The sequence below is a fragment of the Orbicella faveolata genome, unplaced genomic scaffold (genome assembly GCF_042242905.1).
Source record: "Orbicella faveolata isolate gen_17 unplaced genomic scaffold, um_ofav_v1 contig_47, whole genome shotgun sequence".
NCBI classification, from domain to species: domain Eukaryota; kingdom Metazoa; phylum Cnidaria; class Anthozoa; order Scleractinia; family Merulinidae; genus Orbicella; species Orbicella faveolata.
The window spans coordinates 26,415,684-26,436,518 of NW_028301577.1; the positions used below are offsets into that span (position 1 = coordinate 26,415,684).

The 20,835-nt window shown below is 39.2% G+C and overlaps 2 protein-coding genes across 2 annotated transcripts; both read right to left on the reverse strand.

Annotated features, from left to right (window-relative positions):
* Positions 1–92: 92 nt before the first annotated feature.
* On the reverse strand, positions 93–3,279 carry LOC110068744 (uncharacterized protein C22orf15-like). The gene is made up of 5 exons (XM_089279984.1): positions 2,913–3,279; positions 2,738–2,824; positions 1,535–1,651; positions 710–784; positions 93–414 (listed from the first exon to the last, which is right to left on the reverse strand). The coding sequence occupies exons 1-5, from the start codon at positions 2,938–2,940 to the stop codon at positions 182–184; spliced, it is 540 nt and encodes a 179-aa protein (XP_089136110.1). The 5' UTR covers positions 2,941–3,279; the 3' UTR covers positions 93–181.
* A 114-nt stretch (positions 3,280–3,393) lies between these two features.
* LOC110068743 (mitochondrial sodium/calcium exchanger protein-like) lies at positions 3,394–20,177 on the reverse strand. Its single transcript, XM_089279981.1, has 17 exons — positions 19,047–20,177; positions 15,840–15,998; positions 15,084–15,136; positions 13,894–13,951; positions 13,602–13,716; positions 11,263–11,430; positions 10,363–10,485; positions 9,719–9,883; positions 9,537–9,623; positions 8,820–8,953; positions 8,384–8,516; positions 7,383–7,504; positions 6,679–6,756; positions 6,385–6,460; positions 6,081–6,161; positions 5,762–5,826; positions 3,394–5,318 (listed from the first exon to the last, which is right to left on the reverse strand). Exons 1-17 carry the CDS (start codon positions 19,308–19,310, stop codon positions 5,136–5,138), a joined length of 2,064 nt encoding a protein of 687 aa, XP_089136107.1. The 5' UTR covers positions 19,311–20,177; the 3' UTR covers positions 3,394–5,135.
* Between the last annotated feature and the right edge of the window lie 658 nt (positions 20,178–20,835).

Genomic DNA, 20,835 nt, shown 5'->3' on the forward strand with positions numbered 1-20,835 from the left:
ATTGTGTCATGCCTGCTTTAAAAAGCAACTGTTTGAAGAGAGGCGCGGTGATATTGTTGTACAATGTGACAAAACACCCGATCACTACTCTAGAATGAAAAGATATTTTTTTTATTATAAATTAGCAAGAATAAGTATTATGTTACAACCTTGCATTCAAAACGAAGAACCATCAAAATGCTCAGTTCTTAGAAACTTTCCTTATTCGTGATTTTCCCGGTGGGGACGGGGTGGTGCCAAGAGTTTTACTGTCCCCTCTGGAGGTGGTGTTAGATTCTGCTCCGTTACGCCCAGCGCTTGGCATACTACGGAGTTGTTTTCGCATTTTTGAGACATTGTTCCATATTGACTCCTTTCTGTTTCCAGATTTGGGTTTGGAATCGGAACAAGATTTCGAGAGCGTCTCCAAGCGAGCTGTAGAGAAAAGTTAAAAAAATCAATTGTCAAATGTATTTAGCACTGTTGTGCTAATTGGGGACACTATAAATAATTATACAAATATTGCAAATATTGCAGTTGGGTATTCACACAACGCGGTCGATGAGTTGAACTCGGGACTACCGAGAACAAATCCAGATAGCTGCAGAGACCTCCAGATTTCAAATCCAGCTCCCTAAACCACTCGGCCACACCGCCTCCACTCATATAGAGAATAATAGTCAAGCGTTTTCCGTCAGTCAATCATCTGTTTTGAAAGTTAAGAACTCACCTAGAAGTTTAGGATTGGATCTCTCCAGGTCATTCAACAGCGCAGTATAGATTGTTGGCTGATCACCTTGTCCTTCTGTGTAAAAACGCCAAAGAGAATTTGATTTGTAGCGGACTCGGTGGATAGGTTTGTTACGTTACTTTCAAGTGGAACTTTGCAATCTGTGTACATAAAAATTCTAAAAAAAAGACATTTAAAACAGATCTAAAAAGTACTTCAAAAGAGAACCACTAAATTTTCGACCGCCGCCTTCGGGCTTAACTTGCAAATATGCAAGTTTGGCCCTCGTCCACACTACTCCGGAGAAATTTGAAAACGAGCAATCACTGAGAACAGGAAATCACATGATTCGCGTGACGTCATCGTTTTCGAAAAGCTCCGTTTTCAAAACGTTTTCCGTCCACACCACAACGCAAAGCCAGAGTTTTCAAATTCCTCTTGAAGAGCATTTTCGACAAGCTCCGTTTTCGTGACGGACTAGAGTGGACGGAAGGCTTGACCGTAGTGCGTGGCGTAGTGCGAACGGGGCCTGAAAGACGTAGAGCCAAGCATGACGTTTACGGCAGACGGCAAACGGCAAAGATTACCTCTGATTTTTTATTCTTTTCTTGTAATCCTTTACTACATCACACAAAATAGAAAAACGTCCCTTAGTATTCACCACAAATACAAATATTTTCACTCTACTGTACAGACAGCTGAAGACAGATAGCAAAAGTTTGCTCGCTGTCCCCCAGGGAGGTGACCAGTGATGTATTAACTCTTGGGAGGGGTGCTCTTTTTTTAGATCTGTTTTAAACGTTTTCAAAAATATTTAAAACTTACTTTCCACCTTTATAAGCACAAATACTTCTCGTCCTTTTAGGAATCTGTGAGCATACTGGGTTGGATACTCGTGTAAATTTTTAATGTCACCATCTTCATCTGATAAGTCCAAGGTTACTACATAGTCAATAAAGAAAAAGTGTGTCAGACAGAATTTAAGAATTATTCGTGAGTTGCAAGCTCTTCTTTCGCTACCCGTGAGACACACCATATTTGTTCAGTCATGAATTTCGCGAGCTAGCAACAGAGGTCAGCATGAATTGGCCTTGGCTCGATTTCCGCACGATCTACCATCCTCTCGAGAGGAGACTTCGGGGAGGCTTCTGGGAGGAGCGCGGGCTCATTTCCCGAACAGCGGCTGGTAATCGAGCCTAGAATTGGCTGCACGACAAAATTCCAATTAAGATATTAAGATATTTTTGCACAATTTAAAGATTTTGCTGCTCTAGATCCCGTTTTATCTGACCTAAATATCCCATTTATTTTTACATTAATATGTCCGATATCCCGACAATCCCCCATGGGGCCTCAGTATTGTATTATCATTTATTTACTTAGTTTCTTCGTTCATTCCTGAGAGTATTCCTAGTATGATGATTACTGCTTATGCGCTTTTGAATGTCTCCATCTCCATTTCAGTTGATTATTTGTTACGGAGAAAATTGCAATAAAACCATCGGACAACGACAATGACGTTGTTACCTAGCAACATCTCGAAGACAACCCCAGCAAGTTCTGTACACAACTCTTACGGAACCGGGCAATTTAAAACAAGTCGCAAGGTATTATAAAATTTAGCCATTAAGTTTCTTCAGCGTTGAATATTGCCTGATAGCCTTTGGAATCAATTTCGGACAGTTAGGTTTTGGGCTCTTTCCGTGGCAACTTCAAGTAATTATTATTTGTCGGGTTGTACCAATTTCTAAATACCAAAGAACATTGCTGCTATCGACGTAATTTGTCGACCTGAGTAAGCGAGAAAGCTCTGAGCGACTTAAAGCACTATTGTACCTCCCCAGGCCCTAACCTTTTGTGCCAAACACAGGTTGTGACGATCTTTACTCGGCTCTGCGTATAGGTTCACTTAAACAAAAGCTCATCGCTAATTGCTCACTAAACATCGCTTCACACCTTGTTTCAGTAGAGCAGTGTCACAAATAAGGAGTTCAATAGCATAAATAGACACAGCATAAGGTAACATACTTCCCTTCTGGCACCCACATCTTCTTCTTAGGTTGTCCAACAAATTTACCGTCACACAATTTGGATTAAACAATTCCTCTTCGTTGTCTACGATAAGAACAAACTGTAAACTAATTCGCACTGAAAACGCCTCCCAATCAAAACAATACTCAGTCTGTCGTAACTACAAACTTACCTCCAAACTTGACGGTTATGAAAGACATGACATGTCCTTGAGTTAACCTCGAACTTCACAGTTGTTTTCTAGAACGAAGTTAAGCTCTGCTGGACTTTTCGAGAATCATGCTCTTTGTTACTAATCCCAAGGGAACAAATTTTAGTATATTTACTTCCATAACAAAAGTCTTTTTTGCAAAACACATCTTTAATTAAATGCAGCTTGAAAACAAGTGATAATGAGCTTTGTTAATTCAAAAGAATCTTTTAAAAATATTTTCGACGTAACACTCTCCAGAGTTGACTTATGGGCTGTCTGATATTATTCGTCTGATATTTTGCTTCCAACTCACGAACAACTCCTTCAAAATCGGTCAGTGTAGAACGCAGACTGCGGACTGCAGACTGAGGACCGGGGGTAAAATGCAGACTGCAGACCAGGGGTAAAATGCAGACCCAGGGTAAAATGCAGACTGCAGACCAGACCAAACTCAAACAAGTTTCTACATAGAAAAAAAGACATCTTTATTTTCTTCTAAAAAAAGTTGAATACCCTTTTGAATTCTGATTACAAAACAACTGTAAACATTAGCCATTGAAATTAAAATTTCAGTGTATCGAATACGAATATTGCTTTCAGATTTCACGGTTGTGGATCTGACGTTAAAAACATATCTGCTTGATAACATTATTTACATAATTGCTTTTGGAAGTTTCAGATTAAAAAGGTCATCAGACTTCATATAAGATTATTCTCCTGGCATAAGCAAGACATTTTAAACAAATTTAAACTATGATAAAATGTTAAAGTGGGAATTAAAATTAATCTGTTACTTAAACTTAAATTTTCTATTTACAAAATTGTGTTTATAGTACATAGGTTCTGACAGATTTCCCGCACGTAACATTTGGCGGGTAGTTCCACTATACAATTGTAAACAATTATTGGATGAGGTTTTTGTGATATCCAGAATAATCAAGGTCGAGGTAGGGGTTATCAGCCGATGCCGAAGGCTGAGGCTGATAACCCTTACGGAGACCTTGATTATTCTGGATATCACAAAAACCGAATCTCATAATTGTTTTATTATACATTGAACGAAAAAAATTAAAGTCATGTTTTTGCTTCTTTACTGACGGCAAGCAACACAAAGCGCGAGAACTTGACATCATTACCCGTGACTTTGAGTGTCCTTGACATGGTTATTATATAATCTGCAGAGATGACGTCACTGGCGCTGATTTCGAAAATTCACTGTACGCTTTCGGCCAATCAGAAAAGAGATAGTGAGTTCAATGTATAATAATATTAGGAAGATAAGTGACCACGACGTACTCTAGAGTCATTTACTTTGTTTATCACAGTCAAAACTGTTACCAAACTGAATCTGGGACACAACGATAAATTTGAAATAAAAATTGAAGAGATTAGTCGTCGCAGTTCACGTTCTCCTGACATGCAGAATTTGGTCATTTCACGTTGCTGTTTTGCAGAGGACGGCAAAGAAATGTACCAAGAATGATAACGCACACGTGTGTGCACTGCCATTGTTCTGCTCATTAAACCTTTTTGTTTAGCGATGTTCCAGTTGCAGCTGCCGTCCTGGTTTTCTTAGGTCCCATCCACACTACTCCAGAGAAATTTGAAAACGCATCAAATGTTTTCCGTCCACACTACGCCGGAGAAACTTGAAATCGCAACAATCAGCGGCCATTTTGCATTTGTGTTTGAGTAAAACTCGGCAGGGGAATATCACGACTATCGTGACGTCATCGTTTTCGAAAATCTTCGTTTTCAAAATGTTTTCTTTTTACACGAAAACGCAAAGCCGGCGTTTTGAAATTCCTCCGGTTTGCAGAACATCTTCGAAAAGCTCCGTTTTCGTGACGGATTAGTGTGGACGGAGGAGCTAACCGGAGAAACAAAGCTGCGTTTTCAAATTCCTCTGGCGTAGTAAGAAGGGGGCCTTAACTAAAAACAAACTCACATAACAACAATGTTTTCATTCAATTTTGACGACTTCACCGAAATCGGTTGCGTTGGAAAGCAACAATAATTTAATGAATAATCCGAATGAAAAGAGGTCGCTTAACGTCGCTGACTGAAATTAAAAGAGTGACACAAAGGCTTTCACAGAAGCTTTTGTGGTGTCCAAGATCCTTAACTACTTTAGCAGTTTCACTGAAGAAGTTCTCAAGTAAAACAGACACCCCACCGTACCCTGGCCGAGTCTGACAGGCATCAGATGTGTTTAATTTCGGCTGCTATAGACACTACTAGATAAACTACATAAAGAACTATCAGGTACACGCCATACATCCGGGGTACTTTGAATCCCATCAAAGGAATTATGATGGCTGACGAGCTGAGACTGGCAGCTAGAAATCCCGCGGAGATCTGGTACTGGTGAAATCTGTGACGTAACTAAAGAGAGACAGACGTGTTAAAGGAGCTCAGTCACGGTAATTTGGGTTATTCTGACCACGTACAAAATTACCTTTAAATGGAAGGAAACCTGAAAATAGTAGTTTGCTAAGATAGAAAAACAGCAAAGAGATAATAATAAACCATAAAGGAGCAAGGATGGTTAAAGATGGAGAAGATTAACACGGATTACAAACGACGAACTTGACAAATTTAGGCTAAACTTTTCACAACGCAGCTCCTTTAAGATGTCATGTTTTGAATCGTCTCCAGGTATAGGGTACCTTTGTAGTAACAGAAGCCTTATTAAATAGCTCTCTAAAAAGATATTTTTTCTTAACATAAGACACTGTCTATTTCTCAAAAGTGATACGACTAGTTTTAAAGCCCACATCTGAAATGCAGACTGCTAATTAATATCTTAATGAGCGTTAGATACTTACAGATATTGCACGCCCGCGTGTTACCGTTGCTACAGTACATGATAGGCCGATACCTAGTAACATATCTGGAGAGAAGTTAAGAAATCACTTTCACCCTAAAACTTGCTACAGTGCCTCTCAAACAATCAGTCCTCGAGACTTCAATCAGCTTGTCTGCTTTCCATTTCCAGATAAATCATACCAGGCTTAAATGTCCGCTTTTGCGTTCCATTTAGAATGAGATTTAATAATTCTCACAATCCAACTGCTTGACTTTAGTACAAAAGGCGAAGAGAAATTAGCAATGAATCAGTAATACTGCCGGAGATTCAAAGGATACTGAGTAAAGGACCTCCAAAGCAGGCTGACACGGCCATGGGAGAAAATCCTTGTCTTGCCATAGCAGTGTTTGATATTAAGTCTGCAAAATAAACAAACGAAAGTTGAGCTATGAGCAGTTCCTCTTTTCTCTTAGTTCGTCGCGCGAGAAGCTCAAATATAGAAGTCAGAGGGAAGAGCGGCAGCGAAAACTGGAAGAGGGAAACGTTGAAAACAGAACTGTCGCGTAGCCTTGTTGTTCCTCTTACTTTTATTTTTTTACTCTGATCGTGTAAGGGGAGCAGATTGAGAGAGACAATACTCACCACCAAGGCTGTTTCCCCAGGCAAGAAAAGTTAGACCAAGAATTGCGTTACTTAAACCAAACGCGAAACCGAACGTCTGCAAATAAAAAAAACACGATAGAAATAACTTCGAAAAAGCCTCCTTGAGTTAAATGTTCTTAAGTTTGATTTCTTCTCGACTCCTATGGCTGCCGCTGCCTCTGTGTGAGCAACTGTCGGGCAGTGAAGGTTGGCGCACAGCAAGGATACAATGAAGTCAAGGAACAATAAACAAGTGGTTCAAGAATGAAAAATCTTTCACATTAACAACTGTACCTGAAGAAGGTTAACAATCTCGTTCGCCGTGGTGTAGATCCAGATTACAGATATCGCGAACGCCACGTACGCAAACAGCTGGGAGAGGGAGAGAGACAAACGTGTTAAAAGAAGTTATGAGACGAATTACAAACTCCTTTGTACTAAGGAAAACTTTGAGAAAAGTAAAAATTTTCCTGGAGGTAAAGGGATCAGGCCCCTGCTGTTCAAAGATTGGATTATAACGCTTTCCACGCGTTAGCCAAACCTAATAGTTGTTTTTTATTCACCGGTGAATACCATAGCATGCTTTGTACAAACGGGACACATGAGGAGGAGTCTTGGCTGGGATACTAGTCCATCCAACCATTCCACCATAATTTGCTAATATTACCCATGAAAGCAAAACATGTTCGAACATAAATTTCTCGATACACATTCCAATGCAATATTGATCATTATCTCTGCCTCATAATTTCCAATGCAGTAGTCGATTGAACCATGTTTTTACCTCAATATTTGAAAGATATTCGCCACTTAAGCAACAAGAAGAAAACTGTGGCGAGTCTCATCTCGCAGTCACTTGTGGAATCGTTTTCTGGGGACAAAACAAAAGACGTGAAGCCATCTTGTCCCTAGTAATGATCCCACAAACGAGTAAGAGATGAGATTCGCCACAGTTTTCTTCTCGTTTCTAAAGTGGCAAATTGCTGTGAAGTACTTACAAAATGACCCCATGGCTGTTTGTCACTTCTGGTTGTCATGGCGATCACCAGAGCTAGAACGATTCCTCCACACAGTGCCAACGCCCAGGCCGGAAACCGTCCAACAACCATAAAATTGCTGGCTTGAAGAAAGACATTATACTAACGTTATATTTTTTTGGCAAAAACGTTCATTCCGTTTTTCTCTTCTAATGAGTTGAAAGATTCAGAATTCGTCACTTATTAACTAAGAATTCACCTAAACGTCTTTCAACGAGTTGACAAGCCCAGAGCTGTGCTTAAATCTAGCTTAATGGGAAACCACGCTACTTTGAGTAGTAGTTCCTCCCCCTGGACAGAAAGTTAGCCCATTTCACGCCCGAGGTGGGGGGGGGGGGGTATGCTCGTCGTCTCGTTTAGGGAAATAAATCAAGGATTCTGGTCTCACTTAGGGTGTACATGACGAAACGCCACTATTTTTGTTGTCAAAATATCTTTTAGGGTACACTCGCAGAAGTAATAATAAAAGAAACGATCTTATTTCCGCTTTTACGCTCGATTTCCATCGTTCTCTCGAGTCCGGTGTACTAGTGCAGGCTTCTTTTTGAAAAGTGCTCGACCAGAGACGAGCGTACTAACCATGAGGCCTCCGCGCCTCCCACGTTGGTTGTACGTACCAGCCTCTAGTACATCAAGTTATGTACTTAAGGTTGAAGTACAGTTAGCCTGGATAGCAAGCATACCCTTACGAAGAGCTTTTCCGCATTCTGGCTGCGCGTAAATTGGAGCGAGAGCAAAAAAATTGACGAAGCAGGGGGTGGTGGGGCGAGAGAGCGAACGCTTGCCCGCGAACACCTCGATTTTGAAAAACGCCCACTGGTTTTCACGGTTTCCTCGCTCACCCCACCACCCCCTGCTTCGTCAATTTTTTGCTCTCGCTCCAATTTACGCGCGGTCAGAATGCGGAAAAGCTCTGTACGGGACCGCTTGCTACGCAGGCTAAAGTACAGTTCAATACTAACCTTTTGTTACCATGACACTGAAGACTGGCATTGTTATGCAATGCAGGACATTCAGCCACTTGTTCCAATTATGCTGCTCTTTGTCGTAATCCACAACTGGTACAGTGAGATTCAGACAAAATACTGCAGGAGCCTGCAACCAAAATTCCAGCCTCAGTTAACATGCAGCTCTGTTTGCACAGTGAATAGGCCATCTCCGAGTTGCTCTTTGCCTCTGTGTAAAAACAAATCTTCGTGCGAAACCACTGACTTGTTATAAAAATTCCTCATCTGTAAGTTCATTTCTCATTTTCATAAAAAGGTTTTGAACGAAGACTCGTTTTGAAACAGAGGCAGAAGGCAACTCCGAAATGGCCTGTTTCAACCCACCACAAGAGAGGACTCAGACCCAGATCCCACCCTACACCTCGCTATGGTTCTAATAAGAATTGCTTACCTTCACAATCAAAAAGAATCTCCAGAAATAATTGCTTCTACACCAGTCTTCTCGGTCAATAGGTTCTAGGCCCTGCAGGAATTTTCTGCATGCACTAACTTGACGTCTACTACCCAGAAGAGGTAATTCCTCATCTAAAAGAGAAAGATCCTTTATTATTATAAAAATTATGACTCGCTTGGTGAGCGGGCATGAACAAAATCCTGGGTTGTGATTGGCTACTTGAGTGGGGGAGATGGTGCTATCTTGCCTACTCAGGATTACCGGATTTACTGATCAAGCTTGTTAGGTCAAGATGGCTGAGCGTTGGCCCGTTCTGTTTGTGTGTTTACGGACCTCGACTCCATCTCATTCCATAAACATGCAAAAAAAAAAAAAAAAAGCTTGGCCAACCAATATCCAGCCATTTTGACCTCACACTTGGTCTATAAACCACACATAATCATCCATAACTAACTTTATTTACAAGAGCATCACTGCCAGCATTGTTTCCAACAATAATTAACATATAACTATATGTTTTGCTCTGGCCTGTCTTTTGAGTTTTTTTTTTTAAATTCCTTTCAACTGCTCCTTGAGTACTAGTTACAAAATTTTCAAAAAGGCTTGAAGCAACCAAAGAAGCAAACTTCCAAATTGACTAGAGTTAATTTTAGAGAAAATGGGGTGGGTTATAAAATTGACAGACTGACAACATTTGATTACTTTGAATTATACCTGAAAGTACAGATTCTTGTCTGGCAGGAATTGGAGCACTGTGAATGGCTGGAGCAATCAGTGTTTTTTCTGTAGCAAAAAGAGCATCTGCAACATAGGAGAGGCCAAAACCCTGTTTAGTGTTTTACAAAGCCTTCAGTAGCTATAAATAACTAAATGTTAAAAGTGGATCAACCAGCTACCTGAAACTCTGTTGTGAGGTTCATGCGTTCTTGTGTCTTGATGCTCGATGTCAGTTGGTTCCTCAATCACAGAAATGATGGATTCAGCACTTATGCCCCTCACTGCATTCAATAGGTTTCTTGCTCTAACTTGGCCCTCTGATTCAAAATAGTCACCAGTGGATTCTGTTTAAAGACATGCCATAAAAGTAGCAAGGTCTATGAATAAGCCGGTGGTAGGTTAAGAAGTAATGTTAAAGGTTTAAAAAATGACCTGAAAATGATCTTGGAGTTCACAAAAGTATGAAAGAAATTAGGGACTTTTGAAGCAGAAACAGATTACAGGTACATTACATTAAAAATGATGTCAACAACTACATGCAAAATAAAATGGATGACGCAAGTTGCAGCTGGAAATTGGTCACCTGCATGTGACATTATCATATTGTTTAAGCCTTGAAGCTCTTTTCATGAAAATCGTGATGTACTTGTAATGCATTCATTGTCACAATCATATGATGTTGTCTAAAGCTAGGTAATATAATTTTATGAGTGAAAATGCAACTGTGAAATGCACACCGTGTCTCCTTGCCCTTCAAATGCAAATACACACCGAATAAGAAAATAAGCTAGTTTAAGGACTACAAATTAAATCATAAACACACCTGACTGTCCTGATTCTGAGGATTCAGGGGTAATTTCAACACGCACTTTTCTTTTGCATCTTTGGTGGATGTAATGGCCAACAATGACCACAAAAATGTAAGCTACATAAAATACTATGAAACCTATAAAAAGAAAAAAAGAAAAACAATCCGTTACCCTTAGTAATCGTAGTTATGGAGTCAATTTAAAGCTGTTTAAGACTCTGAAAAAATCTCTCTCGTTGAACAACTATCCTCTAAAACAGCAAAAAAGCTAAAGTTGGTGAACCAGTTCTGTTTGAGCCAGCTGTGTTTGAGCAATGAGTTCTGCAACTACTGAGATTTAGAAAACAAATGTTATCTTTGATCACATGTGACAATTAATATTATTTAACAATTTATTATCAGAATTTAGTCCAAGAGTCTATGGAGGTCTCAACAAGTAAGCAATTCACGTTAGCCTGTTCCAGGCTTTCAGTTGGTTGGGGGCCATGCAGTGAAGGGAAGAAAAACAAAAAAACGAAGGGAGACTAACACTGACTCTGACAGGACTTGTACACATACCCAAACAAACCCAAGCAACAATGAATCAGTTTACCATCAATATTATTTTATTTATACTCTGTCTCTTTTGTTATTGAGGACCCAAGCATATGACAGATGAGTCTCCAACTAGAATTATAGGCATGCAATGTGTGCAGAAAACCTCATCATTGCAGCCCTTCCATAGCACTAATTGGGCCTAGCTATAATAATATATGTAGTATATGTGGTACTAAAGTAACATGTACTCTTGCTGCAGCACCAGTCATTGCACTGCAATCCTCAAATGAGAGTCACCATGACACAGCCAGTGCTGGTGAACTAGGCCTATGTGCAAAAGTAAATGGTCAGTCCACCAGGGGACAACGTTTGTTGCACCTATTGCCTCTTCCAAAGTTATGTTTTCTTTATAAAGTGTGATGAACGTCCATGAGACTGCTCCCAGGTAGAATAAAACATCCCTGGTGAATGGACGAGTCTTCAGTGTAACAGTTGAGACAAAGGATACGACACCAACCACAACTGTTGTCACAAACATACCAGCACCTGAAACATAAAAATATAAGATTTTTAACAACATCTAACAATAATAAGTACGATCAATAACGTTACCATGTTCTAAACAAGTTTGACAAGTAACTTAAAAAAACTTTTCAGGATAAAAAGTAGCGATCTTAAAACATGACTTTTCGGTGAGGACATGTCACCATTATCAAAATAATGTTAATTATTGTAAGTCCAGTAACATTATATAAAGAAAGTGTGAAACTACATTACAGTAAAATTGAGATGCAGGAAAACAAAAGAATGCAGCGACATAACTAACAAAAACAAAAGGATATCGCTACTTTTACCCTCAAATGTTTCTCCAAATTTAACAACCATTTGTTACTTGTTAACTCTTTACCCCCTAAGAGTGCAAATTGGCACACAAGGTCATAAATTTGTGAATATTTGATAGATTTCTATGAATTTTTGCCATGAAAATTGTCTTGTAAAGATCTGCTCATTTTTGACCCCCTCCCATCCAAGACATGGTTGATCACCCCCAGAAGTTTTTAGTTCCTTTTTCCGTATGCAAATGGAATGCAAGACTTGCTTCATATCAAGCTATGCACTAAGAGCTGCTAAATAAGCTAAAGTTTAGGGGTATACCTAATATAGTAGAAGATTGACACATTTTCAGTCATTCATTTTTGCATTTTAAAGCAATTTCTCTCAAAATGTCTACCTCCTTCATAGCTGCTGATGTCAATTCTTAAATAAGCTGATTAGTGGCTTTCAAATGGCATATTGTACACAGCCAGGGTGTCTTTATTTGCCAATTTGGGAAAAACTACCGCTCGCCTTAGGGGGTAAAGGGATGAACACACAAGAAAGCCACACAAAACATTTGGCAGTAAAAGGGACTGAGGTTGTTGGGTGCTCCTTGGGGTAAATAGCATGGAAGCAATACACCCCGCAAAGTGAAGGTAAAGGGGGGTGGCAGCAGCACACCCCACGAGTAATGGACAAGCCAACAAGTGTAGCACATGCTACACCTGGTGATAGCATGTAAACTACAAGGGATGAGTCAACGAGTGTGGTGCATGCCACACCTGGCTAATGACTAAGGCTATGGTGGGGTCAGGACACCACCCAGCCTACTATGTGCAAAGCTAAGGAGCAGGTGTGCACCCAGACCTGTAGTCCAACTTTATTGAATGAGGGGAGTGTGAGGTGGGAAAAAAATGCAGAATACAGTACGCAAGGATACTATAGTGTTGAACACACAGCAACAAATGTGCTGTATAAAATGCATACATGCAAACATGCAACTATTGATAAAGGCCTGACAAGGCATAAGTTGTATCAATTACACGATGTAACATCACATTCTTGTTTTGAGGTTTGTAAATTAAAGCAACCACAACCATAGTTATAAGTATGATAAGACATAATTTTGTATCAATTACAGCATGCAATTACGGCATTTCTAAACTCCTTGCATAGCTTCCAAGTTAAGTAGTTCATTGTCTAACACAACAATAATAATAATTGTTAGAGCAGTTTTGTGTAATAGTAAGACAGTGTCCCTTGTGTTATAGAGTTCAGGTGTTTACAACCGTTGAAGGTAACCCAATGATTGAGCTGCCATAATTACGTGACTAAAATATTGCATATATATTTGTATCGCTTCAACTCTAGTTTACAAATAACATTGCCCCTTTCGTTATCAGAACTCAAAAAAAAAAACTTAATTTATTTATCAGGTTAAAGGTAAAAAAAAGGGAATGATTTAAAGTCAGACCCTTTGTGAGATTTAGAGGATATTACATGGCCACATGCTGAGAATGACATGAAATTTCTCTCTGAGTATTAAAAAAAAATAAGAAGAGAATCTCCACATGACCATGATGTAATGTTCTATTAACACCAATGAAATACCAAACCATTTCACTTTTGCTGTGAAAGGTGCGGTTTATTTAATACGTAACTGTATAGCAAACAGTGATCTTTTCATGTGTGAAGATAACAATAATTGTTATTTTCATGTGTGAATATAATTATTTTTTGTACGAAAGCTCACCTGGTATTTCACTGGTGTTTATATAACAAATAATATATATCTGATGAACCAATATTCAAGTCTACACTGTCGTGAAGAACATAAACTAAAACAAAAAACTTAATGTCCACTAAACACTGCTCAGTATATTTGTAGCTGCACAACTTACCAAAAAGAGCCTGCATTCCAAGTTGTACTTCATTTGGATCTCTGGTGTTAGAAAAGGCTGCCAGAGAACTAAAAATGTCAGGAGCACCATTCCCAATGGCTAGAAATGTAACTCCCTTGGGGTTACACTACAGTCAAGGAAATTGAATTCCACGATATGGAGTAAGATATCAATATTAATATTAAAATAACATTTCAATATTTAAACAGATATATTCACCTCCAATGGTGCTTGTGCATCACCAACAGAAAATCACCCCACGAAAGCACCATACAGTACATTAAAAGGATACAGCAATATTCTGACTAAGTCGTAATGTTTTGGAAATCACTTGCAAGGAAGGACAGAAGCTACAGGGAAATACATAACAATAATATTATAATACAATTAAAACATTACCAACTGAAAATGATTGTGATTATGCTGCAACAAATCAGCAGTGGGTCTAGACCTCTCTATAAAAGAGTGTTGTTGTTATTTCACTTGAACTGGAAGTTAGTCAGCAAATATGACCTAAAACCTTCTGGAATGTTCTGTTTCTCGATGTAATGTTCAAATTTATAGAAACCCTGCAACAATGCTATTTAATTCTTTAGAGAAGCTTCTGGAAATTCTGGGTGTACTTGTATATATAAGAGCATGAGTCTTGTCCATAAGACAGCAATGAAAAATGTAATGAAACTTTAAGTGTTGCTGAGTACTGTACGTAATCCCAGAAGTTAAATAACCCAGTTTGTTACTGTTACAGACGATCCAGCTGAGTTCTGTATGGGAACAACCCTGCTCTGCACTGACACACCTTACATCCTCCTTCCCTTTGGCAGCATTTTGTACCAATTAGGTAAACTAGTACAGTGTTAAAGGATGAAGCCCAGAAACTGTTCCTGCCCTTGTTGATTTTCATCTTAAATTAAATGACGACCCAAAAGGTACCAAAATTTGTGGCCTTATAATAAGTAATTCCTCCAATTTGCAATAAGGGGAGAGAGTGCGAGGGGTAGGATTGTATGATGCCTAAGAACTTTACATATCTCTATATATTACTTAATAAAGTAAGTATATTGTCCCTACGATTAGTACTAGTGTAAATGAAGGAGTATGGTGCATGGATTTGGGAGAAGAAACGACTGCATTGAGACAAAGCCTCAAGCCCTTTTCTGCCACACTGCCTTTTTTGCTGGCCTAGCTAAGTTCTCAGGGATAAACAACATGGTGCATGTGGAAAAGAGAGTGCTTATAAGTCTGATGCAAATTACTTTAATTTATTATAATTTGCACAGAAAATGTATGTAATGCATCTAAAGATGTTAATTAATAATACATGTATGTTATCTGGGAAAAAAGCAGTAAAACAGCGAAAAAAAAAAAGTAATAATTTAAAATTAGCTACTTCACATGAAAAGAGATCAAGTCAGATTGGACTACATCCGTAAAACTAATAATTATTATCAATGGTACTGTAATTTTAATTTATCAACTTACTAGTCATCTGCCGTCAATCCAAGAGTGATGAAGAGGAACACCAACCATAAAAACTAACAAAAGTGGTTGGAAACATAATTACCTAAATGTAAATTTTTGGTGGAGGCTTGAGTTAAAATAATCATTTCTAGTTTAAACATTAGCATTTGCTGGTTTTTGGTGGATAGCATTTATGGAATAAGAAAGATGAAATAGTTAAAAACTTCAAGAGATCAGTTATAACTTATCCCTACATGAACTAGCAGCACTAGCATTCTTAAGGACGGTGCCTTCTAAATACAAACTAAGGTTTTTGGGCCAGATTAGGACCATGCGGAAAAAGTAGATCTTTGCAAGGGCTATTGGAATCCAGAAAGAAAAATGGGGGGAGGGGGAGGGGGAGGGGGAGGGGGAGTACTAATATAGCCCTCTTTTTACAAAAAAAAACCCTTAAAATCCAAATAATTTTTGCGGGGTTCCTGGTGTTCTTGAGCTTGCTTTGGATAGATTTCCCAAATTAATCACCACGAGACTCATGTTTCGAAAAATTTGGTCACGTGATTAATTTACTGCTGAAAAAATAATATTATTAACCAAAATATAAGAGGAAATTCCCCCTTCTCTTGTTGTAGTAAAAGAGGTTCATTAAACTGAACCCTTACTTTGAGTACCTCTCAATTTGCCATTTGCCAATTACATATGATAATTATGATAAATATATCATAATTTGTGACATTATTATAATCTTTTAGCTCTAATCTTACAGTATTAACATACCAGTAAGAAAAATGCAAGAGGAACAAGATTTGTAGGAAACGAACAATATGGAATCTGTATGTATTGAATAAATCCTTCAGACATCTCACAACTATTAGTTGACTTGACAAAACGGCAGCGATTTTCTGAGCCATTTAAATGGTGCAAAGAGGAACATTCCTGCAATATTATCATGAAATAAAAAATCAGTCACATCTTACCTATGTGGGTATTCATTTCCAGTCTGGAATAAGTGCTATACATAGTGAATATTTATGTAAGATGATGTCACTGAAGATAGTCCCCCATTGCAAGGTTTTAATCCCTAAGAGTTAATTATAAATTTGCTGGCACCCAGTTGTATGGGTTATTACAGAAAATATCCATACCACACCACAGGCAGCATAGGGGGGGGGGGGGACGGGGGGGAGTAACGCAGTTTGGAATTTCAAATGCATGGGGCGGGGTGGTGATTCAGCTCTGAATTTCCAGACGGGGAAGACTGCAAAAGCTTCACTTGAAACTTTTCCAGTTTGTAAATCAAGCATGAACCAACAGCGGAAGCAGGATAAAGATTGATCAGGCGGGTGTTAGCAAACACACGGATTAGTGAGCGGATGGTTTGTGCAGCGAGCTCCACATTGAAGAGGCCTTAAAGTTGAAAAAAGTAGTCAATAGATTAATAAAATATCAAACAAGTCTGTGTTTCTTTCCGATCTAAGATTGTCAACGACCTTGTTGAATTGTGTGCGAAAACCCTGCACCAGTCTCTCTTTTCCAAATGGAATGCCTGACAGATTTGTAGGTTGCATTACTAGTGGTCAGTGCAGTTACTCAATGAACGAAATTTACAATATTGCGGGCGACGGGATATCGTGAACTTTACTTTTGTCTTCCACTGGCATCAATATGATCATACTCTCCTGAAAATATGAAGCTAATGAACTGAAAACAAAGTTTGCTTTGGTGGTAAGCAACTTAAAGATAACACTTAGGGGAGAAAACTATGGTGTACTTTATTAACTGTTCATAACAAACTTAAGTTGCTTGTTTGCTTGACCAAAAATTGTGAGCAGAATTTTCTTGGAGTGGGGAGAAAGCACAAGTTTCCCATTCGTTAGAAGTTTTAGGCAGTCAAACGGATTGCCAAAGGGTCTGAAAAAAGAAATCGGAAATTGCGGAGGGGAGGAGGGGTTAATGATTTTGGAATCAGAGGGCATGGCAGGGTTAAGAGCATTTTGGAATTTCCAAAGGCAGGGGGGGGGGGGTTAAAATATTCATCCACCCATGGTAGGGTATGGATATTTTCAGGAATCACCTTATACATGGGCGAAGAGAGGCACTGTGAGAGTAAAAGTGTCTTGGCCATTTAGGGAAACAACACAATGACCCTGATTAGGGCTTGAACTCGGACTGCTCGATCTGGAGTCCTGCACTGTTATATAAATCTTCATAATATCATAACACTTTTTAGACCACGCCATAGAAAATACTGCCAATCAGGATCAAGTTTGGAGAGCCATTGTATACCGTTTGACAGTGTAATTTAAATCCAACCTTCCTGTCAAGTGCTGCACATATATTTTGTAATGATTGTGTAATGGGTACTATATTTCCTATGGCATGGTATAAAATAGTTATGGAACACTCTCTGGTGGTAATTTCCATGGAATATATCCCACTTGTCACTCAGCAGGGGTAATTTGCAGAACATCAAACCCCGAATGCTGAATGCACTGTTTGCTTGCAGTTAGTTTCACTTATATGTGCTTGCGGTTAGCTTTTATTTGTTGGACAGGGCCATATGCAATGTAATGCTGTCCTTAACAAACAAAAGCTAACCGCAAGCAAACATGAGTGAAACTACTAAACCACAAACATTTGGCATTCGGCATTCTGCAAAATACCCCTGCTGCTTGTCACTTGTATTTATTGCTATCAGCACACTCACCTAAAGGCTTGTGCATATACTGAGAAATTACAAGTGACTAGTGGGATATTCAATAGATACCACTCTAAAGCATTGCATAACTAGTATATATCAAAAATTATAACATAGAGAGGACCCTGCGTGCTCTGATTGGTCAAAAACCCATGTTTTATCGGAGTACAAAACATAAAGAACACTCGAGAAATGTAGAAAGCACTCGCCTGTGGCTCATGTTTTCTACATTTCCCTCGTGTTCTCAAATGCCCATTGTGTCTTATCACAGTGTAATACACAGCTTAGGCTTCTTTATTTGTTAATTACAATGGCGCTGTATAAAACGTAAAAAAACTTAAAGCGTGGATGACATGAAAAATAATTTCTGTCTATTTGAAAGGCCTTTCAAAATACTGAAGAATGGTGTTTTTCTTTTTGAAATATGGTTTTTCATTTTAGAGATATTGAAATTTTTCTATTATGTAAATTAGATCAGTGATGACGTCATAAGGTTTGCAACTATGAAGTGGTGAAATACTGAATAAACGATATCTCTGAAAATATTGAAGCAGTGTTCTTGAAACTTGGCACCACAAATGTGCATCACAAAAGAAACAAAATGGCACTCTTAGTCCTGTTGCCATGACAACAGTTTTGCCACTCATCATCAGTCCTCATCGCACCATTGGACGCATAAGGCCCTCACAGTCTCTCTCCAGCGCGAACGATGGGAGTTAAGACAATATTGGAACTGCGTCTGTTCCAAGCAGGACCCTTTGTCTCACTTTAGAGGTGCAAATGGGGATATTTGTTTTTTTGACAGAAAGAGACTGGAGCCGAAAGAGTTGTTATGGCAACCGCATTAAGGGTGTCATTTTGTTTCTTTTGTGATGCACATTTGTGGTGCCAAGTTTCAAGAACCCTGCTTCAATATTTCTACAGATATTGTTTATTCAGTATTTTACCATTTTTTAGTTGCAAACAATATGACATCATCACTACTCTAATTTGCATAATAGAAAAACGTCAATATCTCTAAGACGAAAAACCATATTTCAAAAAGAAAAACACCATTTTTCAGTATTTTGAAAGGCCTTTCTAGCAAGCAGAAACTATTTGTCATGTCATAAACACTTAAAAGAAGAAAGATAAACAATAAACAAATTATTGCTTCTTTCAAAACTACACCTGTACAGTACATGTGAATCCGTACATGCAAATATAAGCTTACGGCATAGGTAATAAATTAGCTACTAACTATTATATAATATCCATTTGAGCGAAAAGTACAATGTGCAACTTACTGATTTTGGGTGATCGTTCGTTCGTCCATCTGCATATTGTCTGAGATTGTCTGAAGACAGTTGTTGATCTGACTCCAGGCTGGAGTTGAAGTCCAAAAGCCTTCGATTTCCGCCATGAATGTTCACGACACTATAGCGATCCGGCGGGGGTACGTTACCTGTTGGTTGTGGCCGGAAATACCACAGAGCCCCTTGCAATGACAGGAGGGAAATAGTCAAGACAGCAGTCCCAGCAACTTTCAATGGCGATGACGGCATCGGCATCTTGCGAACTCTCTCCTTTGTGGCAAATTAAAACGGAGAGGTTTCGACAATGATCAATCAAAGATTGTTTCACTTTCATAGAAGCAGCTATAAATGACAAGATGATTCGGATTTCACTTAACTACAAATTTCGTGAGTATCACATGCAACCGATTCGGAAGACGCGCTCAACAGAACACACAGTTGTGGACTGGAACGAGTGGATGATGAAATAATAGAAGGGTGGGGAGCGTGGGATCGCAATTCGCTCCACTTGCAAGACCACAGGTTATCCATTCATTTTGTTTGTAAAATTTAGCATCCTGTAAGGGTCATGTTGTCTGATGGCGCAAATTCAACGCGTCCTCCCCCTCCCTGTAACTCCGGATTCGCCTATGCTAGTTTAGGGCGAGAGGCTAGGGAGGAAGTGAGGAATAGCAAGGAAGAACATGAAGAGGGAGGAGAGGGACCGGGGTTTAGGCCAATTGCTTCCAGCTTGAATGTTGTTCACAGGATGTCCTTATTTTTTATTATCATCACGTTTTCTCTCGCTTGTTCAACGCATTTCATTACTGAAAGTGAAGAATGATCATCGCAGTAAATTTTCCAATTTAAAGTGCACCTAACCCCAAAATTTTTTTTTCGCTTAAACGAATCTACTTGTTATTTGAAATAGTTCTGCGAAAAAATGTTTGGATTCCGTTAAATCCTCGATTTTCTGTGCCCCGACGAAATCTCGAAAATAGCTCCAAAACACCGCCATTTTGTTTCACGACCGAGTTTGAGGAGAATGGGTCCAGCGGCTCTTGTGACGTCTACCCAGGAAGGTTGGATATCTCACGTCCTCTCATTTCCTTCAGGATGGTGCAATACCATTCTCGTCCCCAGTGCTACTCGTCTTAAAATGTCGTTGTCGAGTAGCTCTGGACGTACCCAAAAATTCGAATTTTTTCATTGGCTGACAAAAAATGAATGCGCAGCACAAATGAAAATTACAAACCTCTACGCATTCCATTTTACTTCCGGCCCAGATAGCGGTACCTTCGCTCAGTTGACACAGGCGCGCTTTACGAAAACATAGGCACGCAAGGCGTGCAAGAGTTATTTTTTTGTGAACTATAAGTCTCGGAGATAGGAGCATTCATGGGACTGTTTACAGTAATGATTTGGTTGATTTGACAAGTTTTTTTGGTTGCGATGTACTGAATGTACAGCAAGAAAGAAACTGGGAGTCTATGATGTACATACGATGTTACATCGGTAATGGTAAGATAACTAAATAGTAAGCCATAAAATGTTTGACTGAACAAACTACAGTAATCTGACACGTCTCCAGATTAATGTAGATACCATCTTATTTTCTAACAGGCAATTTTATTCGTTCTTTGATACAACCCACACTGTGATTGGTCTGACACGCGCACATGCATAACTCCCTCACTCACCGATCACGTAGCCCTTCCCCCGGGGGGGGGGACTCCCTTATATGGGCTATATAGGTCTGTGCGGCCCCGAAGGGTATGGTTTTTCAGCCGTTTTGGTCATA

Excerpts from the sequence above, each read along its gene's own strand:
- LOC110068744 (XM_089279984.1), bottom strand. The coding sequence starts at position 2,940 with ATGTCTTTCATAACCGTCAAGTTTGGAG. Across the intron at positions 2,825-2,912 it reads CATAACCGTCAAGTTTGGAG|ACAACGAAGAGGAATTGTTT; the intron begins GTAAGTTTGTAG and ends TTCTTATCGTAG. Across the intron at positions 785-1,534 it reads TGTGCTTATAAAGGTGGAAA|AAGGACAAGGTGATCAGCCA; the intron begins GTAAGTTTTAAA and ends GTTTTTACACAG.
- LOC110068743 (XM_089279981.1), bottom strand. The coding sequence starts at position 19,310 with ATGCCGATGCCGTCATCGCCATTGAAAGTTGCTGGGACTGCTGTCTTG. Across the intron at positions 10,486-11,262 it reads AACTTTGGAAGAGGCAATAG|GTTTCATAGTATTTTATGTA; the intron begins GTGCAACAAACG and ends TTCTTTTTATAG. Across the intron at positions 6,757-7,382 it reads AACAGCCATGGGGTCATTTT|CTGTTTGCGTACGTGGCGTT; the intron begins GTAAGTACTTCA and ends TCCCTCTCCCAG.